Source organism: Oncorhynchus gorbuscha, linkage group LG01, assembly GCF_021184085.1.
Source record: "Oncorhynchus gorbuscha isolate QuinsamMale2020 ecotype Even-year linkage group LG01, OgorEven_v1.0, whole genome shotgun sequence".
Classification (NCBI taxonomy): Eukaryota; Metazoa; Chordata; class Actinopteri; order Salmoniformes; family Salmonidae; genus Oncorhynchus; species Oncorhynchus gorbuscha.
This window is the reverse complement of record NC_060173.1, coordinates 103,565,225-103,586,694: the sequence shown is the minus strand read 5'-3', so window position 1 is coordinate 103,586,694 and position 21,470 is coordinate 103,565,225. Positions and strand designations below refer to the sequence as shown.

Here is a 21,470-nt window from a genome sequence, read left to right as displayed (position 1 = left end):
GGGACTCGGCAGAAGATGTCACTTACCCCTCGTTCTCCGTTGTATTTTTCTGCAAACTTCCCATAGTTGTAGTAGTTGAACGTGGGGTAGCCCTCCACACCCTCCTGCTTGCACAGTTCTTGGTTCGGTCCTTTAGTGCAGTCCACGGCAGCATAGGCAATCTGAGGGACAAAGCATATAGTAACTTACTGAAGCTTCAACATGATATTGTCATCCACAGAAATCAAATCTGTAACAGCAACCACAACTAGTTTAGACAATGGTCAGTTGCATAAGAACCTCATGGATGTGTAGGATTGTATTGCATTTCTTTGAAACAAATTTCATGAGCGGTTAAAAGCATTATGATTGTTCTAAAGCGTTTACATTTTTGTTGCCATATGCGCTGGACAATGAACAAGCCTACTAGGGTAAAATGTGTGCATGTTGTAAAATACTATAAAGTTATTCACAACAAGAAAGTGGACATTTACAGTAAATTATTTCAACACTGCTACTTTGGCACCGACTGAGCTGTTCTGCGTCTGCATTGATTCCCGGCACATTCTCAAATTCAGCCTGCAAAGCCAACTGGGTTAAAGGGGAAGTTCCGTTTACCACTTATTGTTAGATGGTTCCTCACCTGCTCATTTGCCCCCATTACTCCTATAGATTTTTAGCTAGCCATTTTAGCTAGCAACTGAGCAAAATGTCAAACTTTCCCTTTAACCCAGAGCTGTGTGGTATAAGTTTGTAATGTCTGCTTAAATAAAACCATAACATGGATAACAGTTTCTCCTGTCCCATAGACACATTTTAGGGTGAGGAACCATTATACCATTGGGGCTCCCGAGTGGCACAGCGATCTAAGGCACTGCATCTCAGCGTTAGAGACGTCACTACAAACACCCTGGTTTGATTCCAGGCTGTATCACAACCGGCCGTGATTGGGAGTCCCATAGGGAGGCGCACAACTGGCCCAGCGTCGTTCAGGTTTGGCCGGTGTAGGCAGTCATTGTAAATAAGAATTAGTTCTTAACTTACTTGCCTAGTTAAATCAAATAAAGTAAAATACTGAACATCCCCTTTAAGAAAAATGCCTAATACATTTCTATCAAGCTAGACCATTAAGAGTGGGTGGGAAAAGAAAACCAATCACTCCTACATAAAAACAACAAAAGAGATTTATGTCGGGTCTGTCACAGCACGGCAGTCAGAAAAAAAACAGCACAAATGAGCCGTAAATACCATCTCTCTGAAACATAGCTCACCCCCTCCCTCTGCTCGGCTTGTCCTTCTGGATGGCTCAAATGTCAGCAGCCGTGTCCCAAATGGCATCCCATGCCCTATGTAGTGCACTATTTTTAAAAGGGAATAAGGTGACATTTGGGACACCACGCAGCACATTCAGCTTGTCACCATCAAGTAACCACCATCAGTCACCTGAGGACCAATATGTTGAATATGTAAATGATTGATGTCTCGGTGAGGCTAAACTAATTGGACAGTTTGACGTGTTGCTCAGACAGGTGAATCCTCTGACATGTCGCCTACATAATAACAACATGAAATGCTCATCTCAGACATTTAAAAAGACATTATTTAAATGATTAAAGCCGTTGTCTAACACGCTCTGTTCAGTGAGTGAAAACATAAATGGAAGGATTCAGCATTACTGTCAAAGCACAGATGAATGGTTAAACCCTTCTTAGATTGTTGTGTGTGTCTGCATGGCCAATAAGGAACCTGTCAACATAAGAGGTATCTCACAGATCAGAGAGATCTCTTGCTATTTTCAATGTCAAAGGGGTATTTTTACCGTTTCCCAACTCCAGTCCTCCCAACAGTATTGTAACCCTGGACAGACACACCAGATTCAACTAATCATCAAGCCCTCAATGAGTTTAATCAGGTGTTTTTTGTTGTTGTCTGGGGCTACAACAAAAATGTGCACTGTTGGAAGGTACTCGAGGACTGGAGTTGGGAACCACTGACCTAGATTGTTTTTAAGACCAAAAGGTTGAAACATTGTCAACCAAGCACATAGGAACATAAAATATGCATGTGTCTGAACATTTACATGAATATATACATTTTGATCTCCAGCACCTGCTTAGAAACAGTGGATGCGTGTATTACAGTACGTAGCTTTTCCCCATACCGGGTCTCTTACAGCAGCACCATACCATCACTTACTGTAGAACAGACTGACACACAGACTCAGCCCAGTACGATCAATCAGAGTTGAAGTAAATTGACATGAGGAGAATGATGTTGTAAAAGGATTGTTTTTCCAAAGGTTTCTGGCCAATGCAGTTATTGATTCCCTCTGGTTAATAAGATCTCCAACAAAATCTCATTGATCACAACACAAGAGCTTCAACAATGAGCATTGAGAGATACTGTGTAGAGGACAGTTGGAAGTATATAAATCCTTGTCCACACTGGCAGTTTGAATGGACTTAAATTCAGTTTTCTTTGCATATCCAATTAAAAATGATATTTTTTTCCCTGCAGTCTGAACAGCCAAAAAGCACAAAAAAATCAGATATTTCAAGCTACATTTCAAAACACCTTTGTAGGTGCTTTAAAATCTGATAACACAAATATGATTCCTGGTCATGTGACTTTTGTCTAATGGTGAAATCTGATTCGTATGCCCACAAGTGGTTTTTACGCTGTTATTACCATGACAACTAGCGTAGCCATGTCAGCAAATTACTACAGTCTGAAGACACAAATCCAATTTGGTCACCTATAACTTGCGGTTTGGACAGTCAGTATTCCAAAACTGATTTGAGCATTGTGCATTGTGAACAAGGCTTTAGAGACACTTCATATTGTGCTTAAAGAAGACAGGCAGCAATGTGTGTGACTGGGTTCGTACCCAGACCTTCTGTGCACCACAGGACTGTGTCAGCCTACAGAGCCAAAGCTAAGGCACTAGCTTGGGGAGCTAACGTAAGTATTCACATCAAGTCACACATGCATGTCTTCCAGAGTAGGAAAATCACTTGTGGACTATCTACCTGAGGTACTAATTAATGATAGTGCGTTTGTGTGTAGCAGAAAAATCCACCCTGCATAAGGAGGTTATTAGGCTGCTGTATCAAAAAGGCAATTTCACCGCTTCAAGAATCACTACAGTGTTCTCATCAAAATTACAACTTAGATTTTTGTAAGACGTGATTCTGGCCAGCCTCCTCTTTTTATATGACGGAATATGCTGACATTCAGTTCAATCAGAAAAAGAACATTGCTTGTATTGTACAAAGCCTCTGCATGCACACTGATAGCCCACTTATTCTTCCCTATTCCTCCTTTCTCTTTTATACAATACCGTATGTGGTGTTTAATTGGGGTGTTCTTCAAAGCCAGAGCTAAGCTGGTGGTGTTTGTCTTGGGTAAACGAGGCAGAGAAGTAGCCCAATAGACTGATATAGGGCTGTGACCATAGCAGTATGACAGTATTTTTTTCCATGGCAAAAATGAAAAAAAGGAAGCAGATCAAACCGGTCCTTTAAAAACCTCCTGCTGCTGCGAGTAAAATATTGTGTTCTAATGGTTGGAAAATAAATACGTGACTCTGCATGACAACAGAATGCCGGGGTGGCAGGTAGCCTAGCGGTTAAGAGCGTTGGGCCAGTAACCGAAAGGTTGTTGTTTCAAATCCCTGAGCAATCTGTCGATGTGCCCTTGAGCAAGGCACCTAACCCCAATTGCTCATGTTAGTCACTCTTGATAAGAACATCTGCTAACCGACTAAAAATGTCTAAATGTCACAATGTTTGTTTCCAACATCAGGGCCGTTTTCCAAAAGACTCCTTGCCACGATACTAAGGAGTACTGTGACACTGGTCCTGACGACACTGTTATCCACATCTACTCCTGCACAGTGCCAATACACTGACTGGGGCTTATGCTTTACACTATAAATAGTGAGCAGGGCTGAATGAGCTGCTCTTCTTTCACTCCTGCCCAGTCACCCCTTTACCTCCTCCAAAACCCAGGGACAGAGAGGGAGAAGAAGGAGCATGAGAAGTAGTTGGGGATGTTAAGAGAAGTCCCTTCTGTGGATATGTGCATCCACACATCCTTGCTCCTCACACAACCACTACAGCATCCCTGCCTCCTGCCAGCCCTGGCTACACAGAGCTTTTGAGCATTTGTTCTCCCCCAAACTCTTTATTGTGACAGTGAAATGGAGGTTGCAACACCACACCCCACCTGCAGACATCTGAATCTGTTCTCAGTGTTGTTTACTCGGCGTTGACACAGGAGAACCTTCAGACAAGCAGCGTTGCAGACAACAGCTCTCCTCTGGACCATTGAGAGTCTCAGTGACGGAACGGACACATTAGAGAGTGACTTGTTTCAACCGCACCCCGTGAATGGGATCTGGCCTATAATCAGAGAGCCAGTACATGGTGATGGTGCTGTGCGTGCGTCTGGAATAAAGACACTAATTCTTGGACCTAGGCTGGGTGGCTGTGCTGATCCACAGCAGAGCGATTCACCAATCAGACACATTCTGGGCTGACAATGAACATTGCAGATCTGATTCTGAACAACAATAACTATTCCCTTGACATATCAATACTTACAGCATTAAGACCAGAATGAAGAGTTACCTCACACATTCAGTGATTTAGTAAATGTTTCTAATGTTAGCATCAGAGATTGATATCCACATTCCAACAATATGAATAATGAAAGATATGCATGCCAAATACCAAAGTGCTTTGCTGGATTAAGAAACAGTGTCACAACCATTACGCGTGATGTATTCAAGTCATTTATTCCAACAACACTTCACCTTCTTTGTGTTTGTGGTCATTTAGAGTGTTATAATGATTAACAATGCTAAGCTGAGAGTGCAGCGATGCACGTTCCACTGTTGCTCAAGGAGTTTGCATTAGAGTGTGTGTGTGTGTATGTATGAGTCAGACAGCTAGGGAAGAGCTTGTAAACAACTGGAAAGCATGACTGAGTCAGGGAGTCAGCGGTTATTAGAGTTAAAAGAGGGCAAAGGAGCCATCTAAATGAGTAGTAGTGTCAGAGAGGGCCATCTAAACGAGTAGTACTGTAGTGTCAGAGAGGGCCATCTAAACGAGTAGTACTGTAGTGTCAGAGAGGGCCATCTAAACGAGTAGTAGTGTCAGAGAGGGCCATCTAAACGAGTAGTACTGTAGTGTCAGAGAGGGCCATCTAAACGAGTAGTAGTGTCAGAGAGGGCCATCTAAACGAGTAGTACTGTAGTGTCAGAGAGGGCCATCTAAACGAGTAGTACTGTAGTGTCAGAGAGGGCCATCTAAACGAGTAGTACTGTAGTGACAGAGAGGGCCATCTAAACGAGTAGTACTGTAGTGTCAGAGAGGGCCATCTAAACGAGTAGTACTGTAGTATCAGAGAGGGCCATCTAAACGAGTAGTACTGTAGTGTCAGAGAGGGCCATCTAAACGAGTAGTAGTGTCAGAGAGGGCCATCTAAACGAGTAGTACTGTAGTGTCAGAGAGGGCCATCTAAATGAGCAGTAGTGTCAGAGAGGGCCATCTAAATGAGCAGTAGTGTCAGAGAGGGCCATCTAAATGAGTAGTAGTGTCAGAGAGAGACATCTAAGTGAGCAGTAGTGTCAGAGAGGGCCATCTAAACGAGTAGTACTGTAGTGTCAGAGAGGGCCATCTAAATGAGCAGTAGTGTCAGAGAGGGCCATCTAAATGAGTAGTAGTGTCAGAGAGGGCCATCTAAATGAGTAGTAGTGTCAGAGAGAGACATCTAAGTGAGCAGTAGTGTCAGAGAGGGCCATCTAAACGAGTAGTACTGTAGTGTCAGAGAGGGCCATCTAAATGAGCAGTAGTGTCAGAGAGGGCCATCTAAATGAGTAGTAGTGTCAGAGAGGGCCATCTAAATGAGCAGTAGTGTCAGAGAGGGCCATCTAAACGAGTAGTACTGTAGTGTCAGAGAGGGCCATCTAAGTGAGCAGTAGTGTCAGAGAGGGCCATCTAAATGAGCAGTAGTGTCAGAGAGGGCCATCTAAATGAGTAGTAGTGTCAGAGAGAGACATCTAAGTGAGTAGTAGTGTCAGAGGGCCATCTAAGTGAGCAGTAGTGTCTAAAGAGAGGGCCATCTAAGAAAGAGCAGTAGTGTCAGAGAGGGCCATCTAAATGAGATCTAGTAGTGTGAAGAGAGAGACATCTAAGTGAGCAGTAGTGTCAGAGAGGGCCATCTAAATGAGTATGTTGTAGTGTCAGAGAAGGGCCATCTAAACTGAATGTAGTAAGTGTCAGGAGAAATTGGGCCAAAATCTAAATGGTCAGTAGTGTCAGAGAGGGCCATCTAAATGAGTAGTAGTGTCAGAGAGGGCCATCTAAATGAGTAGTAGTGTCAGAGAGGGCCATCTAAACGGGAGTAGTAGTGTCAGACACCACACACATCTAAATGAGTAGTAGTGTCAGAGAGGGACAGGACATCTAAGTGAGCAGTAGTGTCAGAGAGGGCCATCTAAATGAGTAGTAGTGTCAGAGAGAGACATCTAAGTGAGCAGTAGTGTCAGAGAGGGCCATCTAAATGAGCAGTAGTGTCAAGAGGGCCATCTAAATGGAGAGTAGTGATTATACATACACACCCCACCGATAATTATCAGAGCTGAGAGGATGGGCTTGGCTCCAGGCCTGTTAATGTGGACCTGCCTCAGAGAGCAGACTGCCTCAGTTACTTCCTGTTCAGAACAAACCTTCAGGTTATTCCAACGCTCTAACCAAAGCTACTGCCGTTTCAGAAGAGGGAACATGCTGGATATCTAACTTTTCCTGTCTTTTCAGGTGTTTCTCCACAGGGATACACAGCGGCCAGAGGCCATCTAAACAAGTAGTAGTGTCAGAGAGGGCCATCTAAATGAGTAGTAGTGTCAGAGAGAGACATCTAAGTGAGCAGTAGTGTCAGAGAGGGCCATCTAAACAAGTAGTAGTGTCAGAGAGGGCCATCTAAATGAGTAGTAGTGTCATCATCAGTACATTAAGAAAGAGAAAAGAGATGTGAGATTCAGGAGAGGGCTGGAGGAAGGCTCACCTTGCGGTCCTCTTTAAAGAGATCTGCTGCAGTGGTGAAATGAGGGACAGCGTTCTTGCAGTGGGGACACCCTGTTAGGGAGCATAGAATTATGGTCATTATCACAGCATGACCGTTGACCTTTAATGTTGTGAACTGCCTTTCACCCCAACTAGAATGTGACATTTGGCTCACCCCAACTGACATGAATACTACATAACGACATTATAACAGGAGAAATTGTAATTCAAGCACACAAAATGTCTAATCTATGGTCATATGCTCTCCTTCTCTCTCACAGTCTAGAGCGATTTTCAGGTTAATTAGCTAGCCAGCTATTGTCGTTTTTTTAAACAACACTGCTAAGCCGTAAAACACACAGGCAAGAATGCATGCAACACACACACTCTCTGTCCCTGCATGTCACTTACACAATTACCCCACATTAGTAATGGTGCACTTGTATTTTATTGGGAGGTATAAATCCCTTTACTGGAGTCATAAATGAAACCTCCCTGGCGCTTTCCTCGGGAGATTCATATCCATCACCGGCCCCCTGAACACCACACACACACCAGGTGAGATCATTTTTAATCATTTTAGTCAATAAGATTGTGTGTGTGTGTGTGTGTGTGTGTGTGTGTGTGTGTGCACGCACCCAGCCCTTTACATACAGGGACAGGCACATTTACAGGCCTCCTGTGTGTCACAGTCAGTTTGACAAGCTGTCCACTTTGCTAACTGACTGACGTCACAGCCATAGTTCACCACAGTGATATGAAGGTAAAAAGCAAAAAGGTGAATCAAGCATCTCAACTCCTCACTAAAAGTTTTGTTGAATGGCACATTTTCCAAAAGATAAAAATGTATTCAGATTTCTGCCTCTGCGAAACCTTCGCTCTCTCTTGTCATCTCTTTCTGCTCAAACCTTCTCACTCTCATTCTGCTCTCTTAAACCTTTCCCTATGTCCCCTGAACTCACCCTCCTCCCGTTGTGACACACTCTGCACCACCTCATTTATGGACCATGATGAGAGTGATTATACATACACACCCCACCGATAATTATCAGAGCTGAGAGGATGGGCTTGGCTCCAGGCCTGTTAATGTGGACCTGCCTCATTGACCACAGTGAACAGCTAATGGCTCCTCTCTTGAAGACCTAAAGTTTTCTGCAGATTTGTATTTAACTAGGCAATCCGATCCAGTTAAGAACAAACGGCACTTATTTTCAACTTTTTTACCTTTATTTAACCAGGAAAGTCAGTTAAGAACAACATTCTTATTTTCCAGACCATTTCCGGAGACCTTCTCCCGGCCTGGGAACATCCCTGACCGCTGGTTAACTGCCTGTTCAAGAGAGCAGAGTTGCACCCCTTCTGAAAAAACCTTGTCACTGGGGTTTGAACTTACAGCAATCCCTTCTTCTTTTCGCTGTTACTTCCTCCAACGCTCTAACCGCCATCACGGCTGACAACTCCATTGTGTTTCAGAGAAGAACCTTGGGGACAACACCCCCTCAAAAATGCTGGATATCTAATGGCAACCTTTTCTTCATGTCTTTTACAGGTGTTTCTCCACAGGGATACACAGCGGCCAGAGATAGGCCACACCTGCTTGGAGACAACTACTGTACATACTCACTTGTTACAAGTGCTTACTGGTGCCACTTTTGTTGGTAAGAACATGACCAAAAACGGGTCTGAACTTAAGTGAACACTCCTGGATCGTTTTCTGCTGAAAAGTGACTAGAAATCATTATTGTCGCATAAGAACCCTGTCCTTTTCTTGTGAAAGCCTCCTTAGTCATTCTCAGTCCCTTTCAGGTACAGTAATCATTGACATTCAAGAACAGAACTACAGGGTGCCGCAGCAAGCCTTCTACTTTGATTTTCCAGTTTTCATTTAATTGTAGAAGAATGTAAAATCTGTTGAATCTCCTTCTGTAAATTGGTGGCAGAGCTATAGTGAACTCAACAAAAAAAAGTCCTCTCACTGTAAAAGGTTAATTTTCAGCAAACGCAACATGTGTAAATATTTGTATGAATATAAGATTCAACAACAGACAAACTGAACAAGTTCCACAGACATGTGACGAACAGAAATGGGATAATGTGTCACTGAACAAAATCAAAAGTAACAGTCAGTATCTGCAGTGCATCTCCTCCTCATGGATTTGCCAGTTCTTGCTGTGAGATGTTACGCTAGTCTTTCACCAAGGCACCTGCAAGTTCCCGGATATTTCTGGGGGGGATTGGCCCTTGCACTCACCCTCCGATCCAACAGGTCCCAGACGTGCTTAATGGGATAGAGATCCGGGCTATTCGCTGGCCATGTCAGAACACTGACATTACTGTCTAGCAGGAAACCACGCACAGAACGGGCAGTATGGCTGGTGGCATTGTCATGCTGGAGGGTCATGTCAGGATGAGCCTACAGGAAGGATACCACATGAGGTAGGAGGATGTCTTCCCTGTAATGTACAGAATTGAGACTGCCTGCAATGACAAGCTCAGTCCGATGATGCTGTGACACACCGCCCCAGACCATGACGGACCCTCCACATCGATCCCGCTCCAGAGTACAGGCATCAGTGTAACGCTCATTCCTTCGATGATAAACGCAAATCCGATCATCACCCCTGGTGAGACAAAACCGAGACTCGTCAGTGAAGAGTACTTTGCCAGTCCTGTCTGGTCCAGCGAAGGTGGGTTTGAGCCCATAGGCAACGTTGTTGCCAGTGATGTCTGGTGAGGACCTGCCTTACAACAGGTCTACAATCCCTCAGTTCAGCCTCTCTGCGGACAGTCTGAGCCCTGATGGAGGGATTGTGCGTTCCCTGTCCACATCGACGGGACAGTAGCGGAGAGGGTAGAAAGTTAAGTTCCTCAGTGTACACATCATGGACAAACTGAATTGGTCCACCCACACAGACAGCGTGGTGAAGAAGGCACATCAGCGCCTCTTCAACCTCAGGAGGCTGAAGAAATTTGGCTTGTCACCAAAAGCACTCACAAAATTCTACAGATACATAATCGAGAGCATCCTGTTGGGCTGTATCACCGCCTGGTACGGCAACTGCTCCACCCAAAAATAAGGCTCTCCAGAGGGTAGTGAGGTCTGCACAACGCATCACCGGGGGCAAACTACCTTCCCTCCAGGACACCTACACCACCCGATGTCACAAGAAAAAGATCATCAAGGACAACAACCACCCGAGCCACTGCCTGTTCACCCTGCTATCATCCAGAAGGCGAGGTCAGTACAGGTGCATCAAAGCGGGGGCCAAGAGACTGAAAAACAGCTTATCTCAAGGCCATCAGACTGTCAAACAGCCATTACTAACATTGAGTGGCTGCTACCAACATACTGACTCAACTGCAGCCACTGGAAAAATTGATGTAATAAATTCATCACAAGCCACTTTAAACCATGCCATGTTTTCATACCCTACATTACTCATCTCATATGTGTATACTGTACTCTATACCATCTACTGCATCTTGTTTCCATACCCTACATTACTCATCTCATATGTATATACTGTACTCTATACCATCTACTGCATCTTGTTTACATACCCTACATTACTCATCTCATATGTATATACTGTACTCTATACCATCTACTGCATCTTGTTTCCATACCCTACATTACTCATCTCATATGTATATACTGTACTCTATACCATCTACTGCATCTTGTTTACATACATTACTCATCTCATATGTATATACTGTACTCTATACCATCTACTGCATCTTGTTTTCCATCATCTCCTCTATACCATCTACTCATTACTCATCTCATATGTATATACCATCTACTGCATCTTGTTTCCATACCCTACATTACTCATCTCATATGTATATACTGTACTCTATACCATCTACTGCATCTTGTTTCCATACCCTACATTACTCATCTCATATGTATATACTGTACTCTATACCATCTACTGCATCTTGTTTACATACCCTACATTACTCATCTCATATGTATATACTGTACTCTATACCATCTACTGCATCTTGTTTACATACCCTACATTACTCATCTCATATGTATATACTGTACTCTATACCATCTACTGCATCTTGCCTATACTGTTCTATACCATCACTCATTCATATACCATCACTCATTCATATATTTTTTATGTACATATACTTATTAATTCCTTTACACTTGTGTGTATATAGGGTAATTGTTGTGAAATTGTTAGACTCGTTGCATATTGCTGCATTGTCGGAACTAGAAACACAAGCATTTCGCTACACTTGCATTAACATCTGCTAACCATGTGTATGTGACAAATAACATTTGATTTGATTCCTGGTGTAACTCGGGCAGTTGCTGTTGCCATCATGTACCTGTCCAGCAGGTGTGATGTTTGGGTTGTGCCGATCCTGTGCAGGTGTTGTTACACGTGGTCTGCCACTGCGAGGATGATAACCTGTCCGTCCTGTCTCCCTGTAGTGCCATCTTAGGCGTCTCACAGTACGGACATTGCAATTTATTGGCCTGGCCACATCTGCAGTCCTCATGGCTCCTTGCAGCATGCCTAAGGCACTTTCACGGAGATGAGCAGGGACCCTGGGCGTCTTTCTTTTGGTGTTTTTCAGTCAGTAGAAAGGCCTCTTTTAGTGTCCTAAGTTTTCATAACTGTGACCTTAATTGCCTACCGTCTGTAAGCTGTTAGTGTCTTAGCGAACGTTCCACAGGTGCATATGGGGACACAGTGTTTAAACCGTTTACAATGAAGATCTGTGAAGTTTTGGATTTTTACTAATTATCTTTGAAAGACAGGGTCCTGAAAAGGGGACGTTTCTTGTTTTGCTGAGTTTATATCCTGTATGTCCTTTTTCTCTCCAATATGTGCAGGTTATAATATACAAACTCTTTTGTGTCTAGACTTCACACCTGAGTGACAAAGTGACAATTCAAATATAGCTTTCGGTCCTCAATTAAATCACCCTTAAGCATTTGTGTTGTAAATTATAATCTTTCCCCACTAATTAGCTTAAAAAGGTACGACACAAACAAGCATTTCATGAAGGGCAACATAAAAGTTCATTAGCAGGAATTTCCCAGGATAGGTGGAGGTAACGTTACCCTCCCTGGCATATGTGTATAGGCAGCAGTTTAGTTCAGAAGAAAATCTGACGAAGAGGAGGCTGGAAATTAGAAGAGACGGAAGACCTCCTTTAGGTAACAATGAACATAACTGAAGGCATTTGATTAGAGAGTCTTCATGTGTTAGTGACTAGTTTGATCTCTCAAAGCCACTGACAGGAGGATGTTCCACAGAGGATTAGACAACGTTGCCTGCCTCCCAAATGGAACTCCACTCCCTGTCTCCCGGTTGGGTGCCATATGGGACTCAGCCTTGGAGTAGAGAAAGAAAAAGAGAAGGTTGTTATTGCCTCGTGCTGCCTCGTAGAGGAAAAGCCAAGAGGCATTTAGGAGTTGTTTTGCTTCATGTTCACTAATAGGAAGACGGAAGGTGCAGTGGTGATGAGCGCAGTCTTTGAAGGCTCTTATCAGACAGTGACTTCAGGGCTGCTTGCGAGTCGGTTCATCACATGAACATGTCCTGCATCAACTGGAAAGTGAGTGAGTGAGTGAGTGAGTGTCCAATGAAAGGATATTGAGATGCTGTACCTGTCTGTCATCTACAATGTTTACCCCTCTAGCACTACAAGTCTATTTTGGGCATTCTGTCATTTTCTGGTCCCTTCACAGCTTAGGTGTGGCTTCATCAGATGATTGCAGATGTTGGCAGAGAAAAAGGCTAGATTTATGTACTGGTGGTGTAAAACTTGACCTAAATCCTTTAGTGTCCTGGGGAAAATAGGTTATCAAAAATTGGTGATGTAAAAATCCAATCAATCATAAATCAAAATGAAGTTATATTGGACATCAACAAGTTGTGTTGTTGTTGTCGTCTGGCAGGCAGGGTGCTTACATGGTGATGTGACGGGAGGTTATTTGGAAGTGAACTCACAAGGTAGCCCAGCCTGAGACTTAATAGACAAATATCAACCGTGGACCTTTAGGATGTCCTTTTGGTCTAATGGTTGAGACATTGGGTTGGCAAACGGGAGACCCAAGGTCAATTCCCACTGGTTACACTTACATGGAGCGTAAAACATGACGAGGGCATGCTTCTTCTTCTTCAGCGCTTCCCTGAAGTCCTCCATTCCTAGATGGCTGACGCTGGACGGCTTGTCTTCCCAGGACTGCTCTGGGGGAGGGGGTGCCTGTGGGCTGGTATAACAAAACCAGACATGACGATAAGGTATGATACACACCAACACTTGTGACTAGAAATGTTGATAACTGCCTGAGTTGAAGCCCATTGATCAGCATATGACACTAATCCTGTGCTGGCAGGTAGACCCTGAATTATAGAAAAGCAGAACAAAGTTAAAGATCATGACTCACTTCTGTAGAAACTCTATGATCTTGTCCTTGTTCCTGAGGTGGGGTAGCGTAAACTTCTCCTCTCCCTTCTCAAAGTACTTGACGGTGGGGAAGCCGGAGATCTTGAAACGCTCTCCCACTGCCTTGTGGATGGTGGTATCCACAGCCGCCAGGACACCAGGGCTCTGGAGCAACAAGAGGCAGGTCAGATACAATACCGTCATCACGTCATAGATGAGCTAGTTCTGACTGGATCACCGCCCTTACGGCTCAACTCAGCCCAGTGAGAATAAAGCAAAACCACTATAAAAACGTAAGCACGTACACCGAGTTTAGGGGAATCTTTTCACGCAATTTTGCCCGGTGGGTGGTACTGATGTCAAAGTCACATTGGGAGTACATTTCATTGAGCACACATGGGTTCAGTGTCGAGAACGAGCGGAGCACTCGCTCCTGTCCGGATCATGGAATCTATTGAACACACCACTAAGCCGTAGACTACTGGTTGGCTAAACCTACGTAAGTAACAGATGATACCATTTCATCAGGCAGCCAAAAACATGAAGTAAACAAATGTAAATATCTGAATCCACGTTATGTTTGCCATTTCATGCAGCCGCAGAACAGAAAGCAGCTAATGAAAAGATATTATATTCGAATTTCACATGGTGTAATGTTGAGAGATATTAACATTCAAAAAGTAATGATGCTGGGTGTGTAAGTATATCTCCAGGATAGTATGGTCAGCCTCATGTATAGGCCCTCCAACAAATAAATAAACTCATCAGATGAACAGTTTTTAATGAAGCCAGCAATGTAAATGATTCATCTCAGTGACTGACAGTAGACAGGTGTTAGTGCATGTTGACTAACCAATCACATGACCAATCACATGACCAATCACATGACCAATCACATGACCAATCACATGACCAATCACATGACCAATCACATGACCAATCACATGACCAATCACATGACCAATCACATGACCAATCACATGACGATAAGGTATGATACACACCAACAGTACAATGAGATTAAAATCAGCTTCATACATTTCACTGAGATAAGTTTAGTAGAGTGGCTTGATAACGGCATGGACGTTGTTGGTTTGCTAGCAAGCAAAACTTGACGTTACACATCGTTCACGTTTGGGAAAACTGTTCCAGCCAATTGGTAGCTACAGTAGCTAACGTTAGTTCAAATAAAGCTTTTTAACCTTTATTTTACTAGGCAAGTCAGTTAAGAACAAATTCTTATTTTCAATGACGGCCTATGAACTGCCTGTTCAGGGGCAGAACGACAGATTTGTACTCGGGATTCGAACTTGCAACCTTTCGGTTACTAGTCCAAAGCTCTAACCACTAGGCTACCCTGCCACCCCATGATCTACTAATATACAAGTGCAGCTATAAACTAGAAAGTATAAATCCACCACAGCTTAATTTATGAATTAGGTCCCAGGAGGGTTTTCAGTTGAACGCAGACGCGCATCGGAGAGTCCTTGCACTTTGAAACCCACGCACACTGACCTATAGCACCGCCGTGTAAAGAGTGTGTTCCCAAAGTTCACAGTGCACCAAACAAAACAGCAGCTCCTAAATAACTTTCAGGAGAGATTCAAATAACAAGATTATTTGTAAGATTAGCCTCCACAATAGAGGTAAAAAAAAATAAAAAAAATTAAAACAGTTGACCCCTCTATAAAGAGGTATTTCAATACAGGCCGAATAAAAACACTGAACAATACACATTTTCACTCTATGTACTTTATATAAAGCAGAAGGAGAAAAATAGATGACTTCAGCAGTCTCCTGTGCTCTGGGTGTAAGTAGTACAGCCTCCAGGCAGCACATCCGCATTAGGTAATGTGGGAGCTCTTCCCATTGACCTCCAAGCACTGGGTCTGGGCAGGGAGCCGAGGAGAAGAGGAGGAAGGGAGGACAGAGTGGGTCCAAGCTGCAGATCTCCAGGCAGGCTGCTGCACGGGGACAGCACAGGGAAGGATGAGATAATTGCTCCAATCATGAGGCGATCTCTGGTGATATTTATTGGCCTGCCCCTGGCTCTGGCTCAGGGCTGAAGGAGTGCAGCATTACCATAGCGGAGAGGACAGACACACCCTGCTAATCAGAAACACATAAGGAGCTCTGGCAACCAGTGAGTCCAGCGTGTCAGACTCTGACAGCACCAGCCAAGTACAAGGCCAAGTGGGGTTAAAGTTCTATTCTGATGTTCAGATAAATATCTCAGTACATATCTCACAGCTGGGGTTTGGAATAAGTTAGTTTTACAGAGTGGCGTTGCAAGGCTTCAACATAAGCATGAACATTTAAAACACACAGAAACAACACGAGCTCTCTGATGCATGCAAACATACTCACACATCAAAAGCTGTATATACACCATCATTGTACTTACATGTTTGTCTTTGTTGAGGTAATCAGCAGCTTCATCATACTCTGGCTTCATCTTCTTACAATGGCCACACCCTGCAGGTGAAAACACAAACAGACCTGACTAGCCGAGCGACAATGACTTAACGAACAGAAACAGAAATGACAAGCCAAGTTAAGATGTGCTAACGGTAGTGTTAGGGATTCTCACCATACTTACCCATAATCACATAAGTAAATGGCCTAAATAGAACCAACCAAGTGTGTTAATTGAATGAATCAAGCCATTCACAACATTACATTCTCAGTAGGGCCTCATCCAAGTAACATTAAAATAAACTGCAGGGAATTCTCCTCAGTTCCCACCGACGGTTTTCAACTCAACACTGGCAGTTCTACAATATATAAATGTACACTGAGTGTACAAGAAATGAAGAACACCGTCCTAGTATTGCGTTGCACACCCTGTTGCCAGAGTGATAGGGGAGAAGACAGTTTAAGCGAGACCACAGTGACATTGCAGGGTTGCGTATGCGATAGGACTAGTGTTCCCACACAGTGTGAGAACTAGCTGCGTGGATGGTGTGTGTGTGTGTGTAAGCTTGACTTGCTTGCCAACAGGGCTGTGACAACAAATTCATGCGTCATGAATAAATGCTGTGTTCAATAAAAAATGTATGAGCTCTGCAGCAATGCAACTTATTTCTAAACAACTTTCAGACTCTGAACTCAATATTATTACCAAGCATCCCACTAGATGTGTTGTTGTTGGTATATTGTAAAGAGTCTATGCTGTTTGAAGAGCAGAGTGTGTGTGTGTATATTTCCTATACAGCATGGTTGGATGGAACCGCAAGATCTTTAGCTGGCACATATTCAAAAACAGCTGTGAACTGTCCTTACAATCAGATACAGCTGTAATATACACAAAATCAATACATTACATTACATTTAAGTCATTTAGCACACTGCTGCATTCAAAATATGTATTCATGTTTAATTGTAATATTTTTGTAGAATTGTCAGACAGGATGCATCTCTGTCTGACCTTAAAAAGAGGAGTGTAAAAGAAGGAGACAGGAATAAAAGAGTATTAGTCTATTCTCTGCATCATCTCCTCTCTACTGGTGCCATCACCTTCATTGACTGTCTGGGGAACGAGGGTTAAGCTAGATGTAATGTTTCTGATTCACAGCATGAGAGTGTGTGTGTGTGTGTGTGTGTTTCTGTTGGAGAGACAAGGGCTTCGTGGCTATTAAAATAAGGCTGCTTCAATGGGCGGCTAGCCGCATCTCCTCTCCATCACCAGTCTGAATAGACTAGAGGATGCTGGGTAATATGCCTGTTGGGAGGCCAGATCCTGTTGTTTACCTCAGCCATTCACAGACATGAATTGGTCTCTATACATCCTGCATCTACAGCTGCACAAAGACGATTGAACCAGCCACAGTGTGGAGAGAGGGAGCAGCACAGACAACTGAACCAGCCACAGTGTGGAGAGAGGAAGGGGAGGGAGCAGCACAGACAACTGAACCAGCCACAGTGTGGAGAGAGGAAGGGGAGGGAGCAGCACAGACAACTGAACCAGCCACAGTGTGGAGGGAGGGAGGGAGCAGCACAGACAACTGAACCAGCCACAGTGTGGAGGGAGGGAGGGAGCAGCACAGACAACTGAACCAGCCACAGTGTGGAGGGAGGGAGGAGCACAGACAACCGAACCAGCCACAGTGTGGAGAGAGGGAGCAGCACAGGGAGCAGCACAGACAACTGAACCAGCCACAGTGTGGAGAGAGGGAGCAGCACAGACAACTGAACCAGCCACAGTGTGGAGAGAGGGAGCAGCACAGACAACTGAACCAGCCACAGTGTGGAGAGAGGGAGCAGCACAGACAACTGAACCAGCCACAGTGTGGAGAGAGGGAGCAGCACAGGGAGCAGCACAGACAACTGAACCAGCCACAGTGTGGAGAGAGGGAGCAGCACAGACAACTGAACCAGCCACAGTGTGGCGAGAGGAAGGGGAGGGAGCAGCACAGACAACTGAACCAGCCACAGTGTGGAGAGAGGGAGCAGCACAGACAACTGAACCAGCCAGTGTGGAGAGAGGGAGCAGCACAGACAACTGAACCAGCCAGTGTGGAGAGAGGGAGCAGCACAGACAACTGAACCAGCCACAGTGTGGAGAGAGGGAGCAGCACAGACAACTGAACCAGCCACAGTGTGGCGAGAGGAAGGGGAGGGAGCAGCACAGACAACTGAACCAGCCACAGTGTGGAGGGAGGGAGGAGCAGCACAGACAACTGAACCAGCCACAGTGTGGAGGAAGGGAGGAGCAGCACAGACAACTGAACCAGCCACAGTGTGGAGAGAGGAAGGGGAGGGAGCAGCACAGACAACTGAACCAGCCACAGTGTGGAGAGAGGAAGGAGAAGGAGCAGCACAGACAACTGAACCAGCCACAGTGTGGAGAGAGGAAGGGGAGGGAGCAGCACAGACAACTGAACCAGCCACAGTGTGGAGGGAGGGCGCAGCACAGACAACTGAACCAACCACAGTGTGGAGGGAGGGAGGGGCACAGACAACTGAACCAGCCACAGTGTGGAGGGAGGGAGAGGCACAGACAACTGAACCAGCCACAGTGTGGAGAGAGGGAGCACAGACAACTGAACCAGCCACAGTGTGGAGAGAGGGAGCACAGACAACAACCAGGCACAATGTGGAGGGAGGGAGGGGCACAGACAACTGAACCAGCCACAGTGTGGAGGGAGGGAGCACAGACAACAACCAGGCACAATGTGGAGGGAGGAAGGGGAGGGAGCAGCACAGACAACTGAACCAGCCACAGTGTGGAGAGAGGAAGGAGAGGGAGCAGCACAGACAACTGAACCAGCCACAGTGTGGAGAGAGGAAGGGAGGGAGCAGCACAGACAACTGAACCAGCCACAGTGTGGAGGAAGGGGAGGGAGCAGCACAGACAACTGAACCAGCCACAGTGTGGAGGGAGGGGGGGCACAGACAACTGAACCAGCCACAGTGTGGAGGGAGGGAGGGGCACAGACAACTGAACCAGCCACAGTGTGGAGGGAGGGAGAGGCACAGACAACTGAACCAGCCACAGTGTGGAGAGAGGGAGCACAGACAACTGAACCAGCCACAGTGTGGAGAGAGGGAGCACAGACAACAACCAGGCACAATGTGGAGGGAGGGAGGGGCACAGACAACTGAACCAGCCACAGTGTGGAGGGAGGGAGCACAGACAACAACCAGGCACAATGTGGAGGGAGGAAGGGGAGGGAGCAGCACAGACAACTGAACCAGCCAGTGTGGAGGGAGCAGCACAGACAACAACCAGGCACAATGTGGAGGGAGGAAGGGGAGAGAGCAGCACAGACAACTGAACCAGCCAGTGTGGAGGGAGGGAGCAGCACAGAACTGAACCAGCCAGTGTGGAGGGAGGGAGCAGCACAAAACTGAACCAGCCAGTGTGGAGGGAGCAGCACAGAACTGAACCAGCCAGTGTGGAGGGAGGGAGGGAGCAGCACAGAACTGAACCAGCCAGTGTGGAGGGAGGGAGGGAGCAGCACAGAACTGAACCAGCCAGTGTGGAGGAAGGGAGCAGCACAGAACCAGCCAGTGTGGAGGGAGGGAGGGAGCAGCACAGAACTGAACTAGCCAGTGTGGAGGGAGCAGCACAGACAACTGAACCAGCAGTGTTGATGCTCTTGACCATGAGACCATTACTCTCACCATGACAGGTGGACCATTAAGAAACTGCAGTGTGTGTCTCCACGTGTTCTTGGCAGTGCCAGGAAGGGTTTGTGGTGTGTGTGTGTGTGTGTGTGTGTGTGTGTGTGTGTGTGTGTGTGTGTGTGTGTGTGTGTGTGTGTGTGTGTGTGTGTGTGTGTGTATACACACAAGCTGCTGAAATGCCTGATATGCTTGTATCAGCTGGCTGCTCTTGGCTTGGGCGTCTCAGTGAGTGTCCACAGCAGTGCCCCGTGAAGAGTGACAGCCAGGCTGCCCATTGTGAGAGGCAGGGCACCAAGGGGTGAGGGTGGGTCGGTCTAGTGGCCTTCCTGTGTTATAACAAGGAGCCATATAAAATGGGACTTTTACCCCCAGTGAGCCTGGGCCCGTTATTTACTACAAATGGGTCCCAGGGTGGGTCCCAGGGTGGGTCCCAGGGTGGGTCCACAGGGAGGTGTCTTCATGCAGATTCAGAGTGTGACAATGCATGTAATGTTGCATTTCAAAATGTGTTTCAATATGCACATGCATTTGAAGTAATAGTGCGTTTTGACAACAGCACAGTTTTTCAACTCTGTCAAAACATCCCCTGACGTTTCCCTGCTTCTCTCCTGATCGAGATCACATGGAAGAAGCTGAGAACTGGTTTGAAATGGAAACAAATAAACATGTTATCTGTGACATTTTTTTTTGTAACAGCAATCTGTTACATTTGTAGCCTCATGACATCATCATAGCCTGTTCCCCTGAGTGTGTGTGTGTGTGTGTGTGTGTGTGTGTGTGTGTGTGTGTGTGTGTGTGTGTGTGTGTGTGTGTGTGTGTGTGTGTGTGTGTGTGTGTGTGTGTGTGTGTGTGTGATATGCTACTCGCTGTGTGTGTTTGTTACTTACATGGGGCATAAAACATGACCAGGGCAGATGGGTGTTCCTCCAGGAACCCATCGAAGGAGTCGTCAGTCAGGTGGAAGACAGGGGAGTCAGTCTCCGACCATTGGACCTCTGGGGCCTTCGGCTGGGGGGGCTGGGGACTGGATGGAGAGAGCGAGGTGGTGGCGGTGGGGGGTGAAAATGAGAGGGAGAAAGACAGAAGGGAAAGAGGGGTGAGAGATGTAAGAAGCTCAGAAGTGAGTTAAAGCAGGTCTGTTATGAGGCAGACCTAGCTATAGATCATACTCCACCTCACGTCAGCTACATCTGGCCTGTACTGGTCACACCCGTATGACAGAGCCCTCCCTCCCACTGCCAAGACCAAATACAGACATCTTCCAGTCTTTTATCCATACTGGCCAATAGTCAAGGAGAAAATGTACGAGGGTTCATAACACACTGTCTAGGGGGATGGGTATCGGTTTTAAATGTCACTATGTGCAAATGGGACGGTCATAAATCTACAGCTTCCAGACAGTGTGCTCCGGAGTACGTTAGATTATAACTAGGCAAGTCAGTTAAGAACAAATTCTGATGGCCATAGAAGTATAGCTAGGCTATACAGTACTTATTCATGTCCAGGTCGTTCCTAGGCAACATCAGGCGCACTTCCTCCTTACTTAGCTAGATCGCGTTGAATACCTCTAAACCCCTTGTGTCTGTTGTGTCTCTTGCAGAATGCCACAATAGAGGAATCTAAAAGACAAATGCTGCAGTATTTTTCAGGTTCAGCCCATCTCGTGGTGGCTGTGTTTTTTATTTGATTTTTTAAAATCATTTAACTAGGCAAGTCAGTTAAGAACAAATTCCTATTTACAATGACGGCCTACCCCGGCCAAACCCGGACGATGCCGGGCCAATTGTGCGCCGCTAATTGTGCGCCGCCCTATGGGACTCCCAATCACAGCCGGATGCGATGCAGCCTGGATTCGATCCAGGGACTGCA

General features: G+C 45.6%; 1 protein-coding gene across 1 annotated transcript in view; it reads right to left on the bottom strand.

Annotated features, from left to right (window-relative positions):
- LOC124047860 (protein disulfide-isomerase A5-like) overlaps positions 1-21,470 on the bottom strand; it is a 69,292-nt gene that overhangs the window by 4,119 nt on the left and 43,703 nt on the right. Inside the window, exons 11-16 of the mRNA XM_046368187.1 lie at positions 20,489-20,625; positions 15,877-15,947; positions 13,474-13,637; positions 13,166-13,296; positions 7,048-7,118; positions 27-161 (exon numbers count right to left, since the gene is read on the bottom strand). Of these exons, the coding sequence (XP_046224143.1) occupies positions 27-161; positions 7,048-7,118; positions 13,166-13,296; positions 13,474-13,637; positions 15,877-15,947; positions 20,489-20,625 (709 nt within the window). The remainder of the gene's footprint in view (positions 1-26; positions 162-7,047; positions 7,119-13,165; positions 13,297-13,473; positions 13,638-15,876; positions 15,948-20,488; positions 20,626-21,470) is intronic.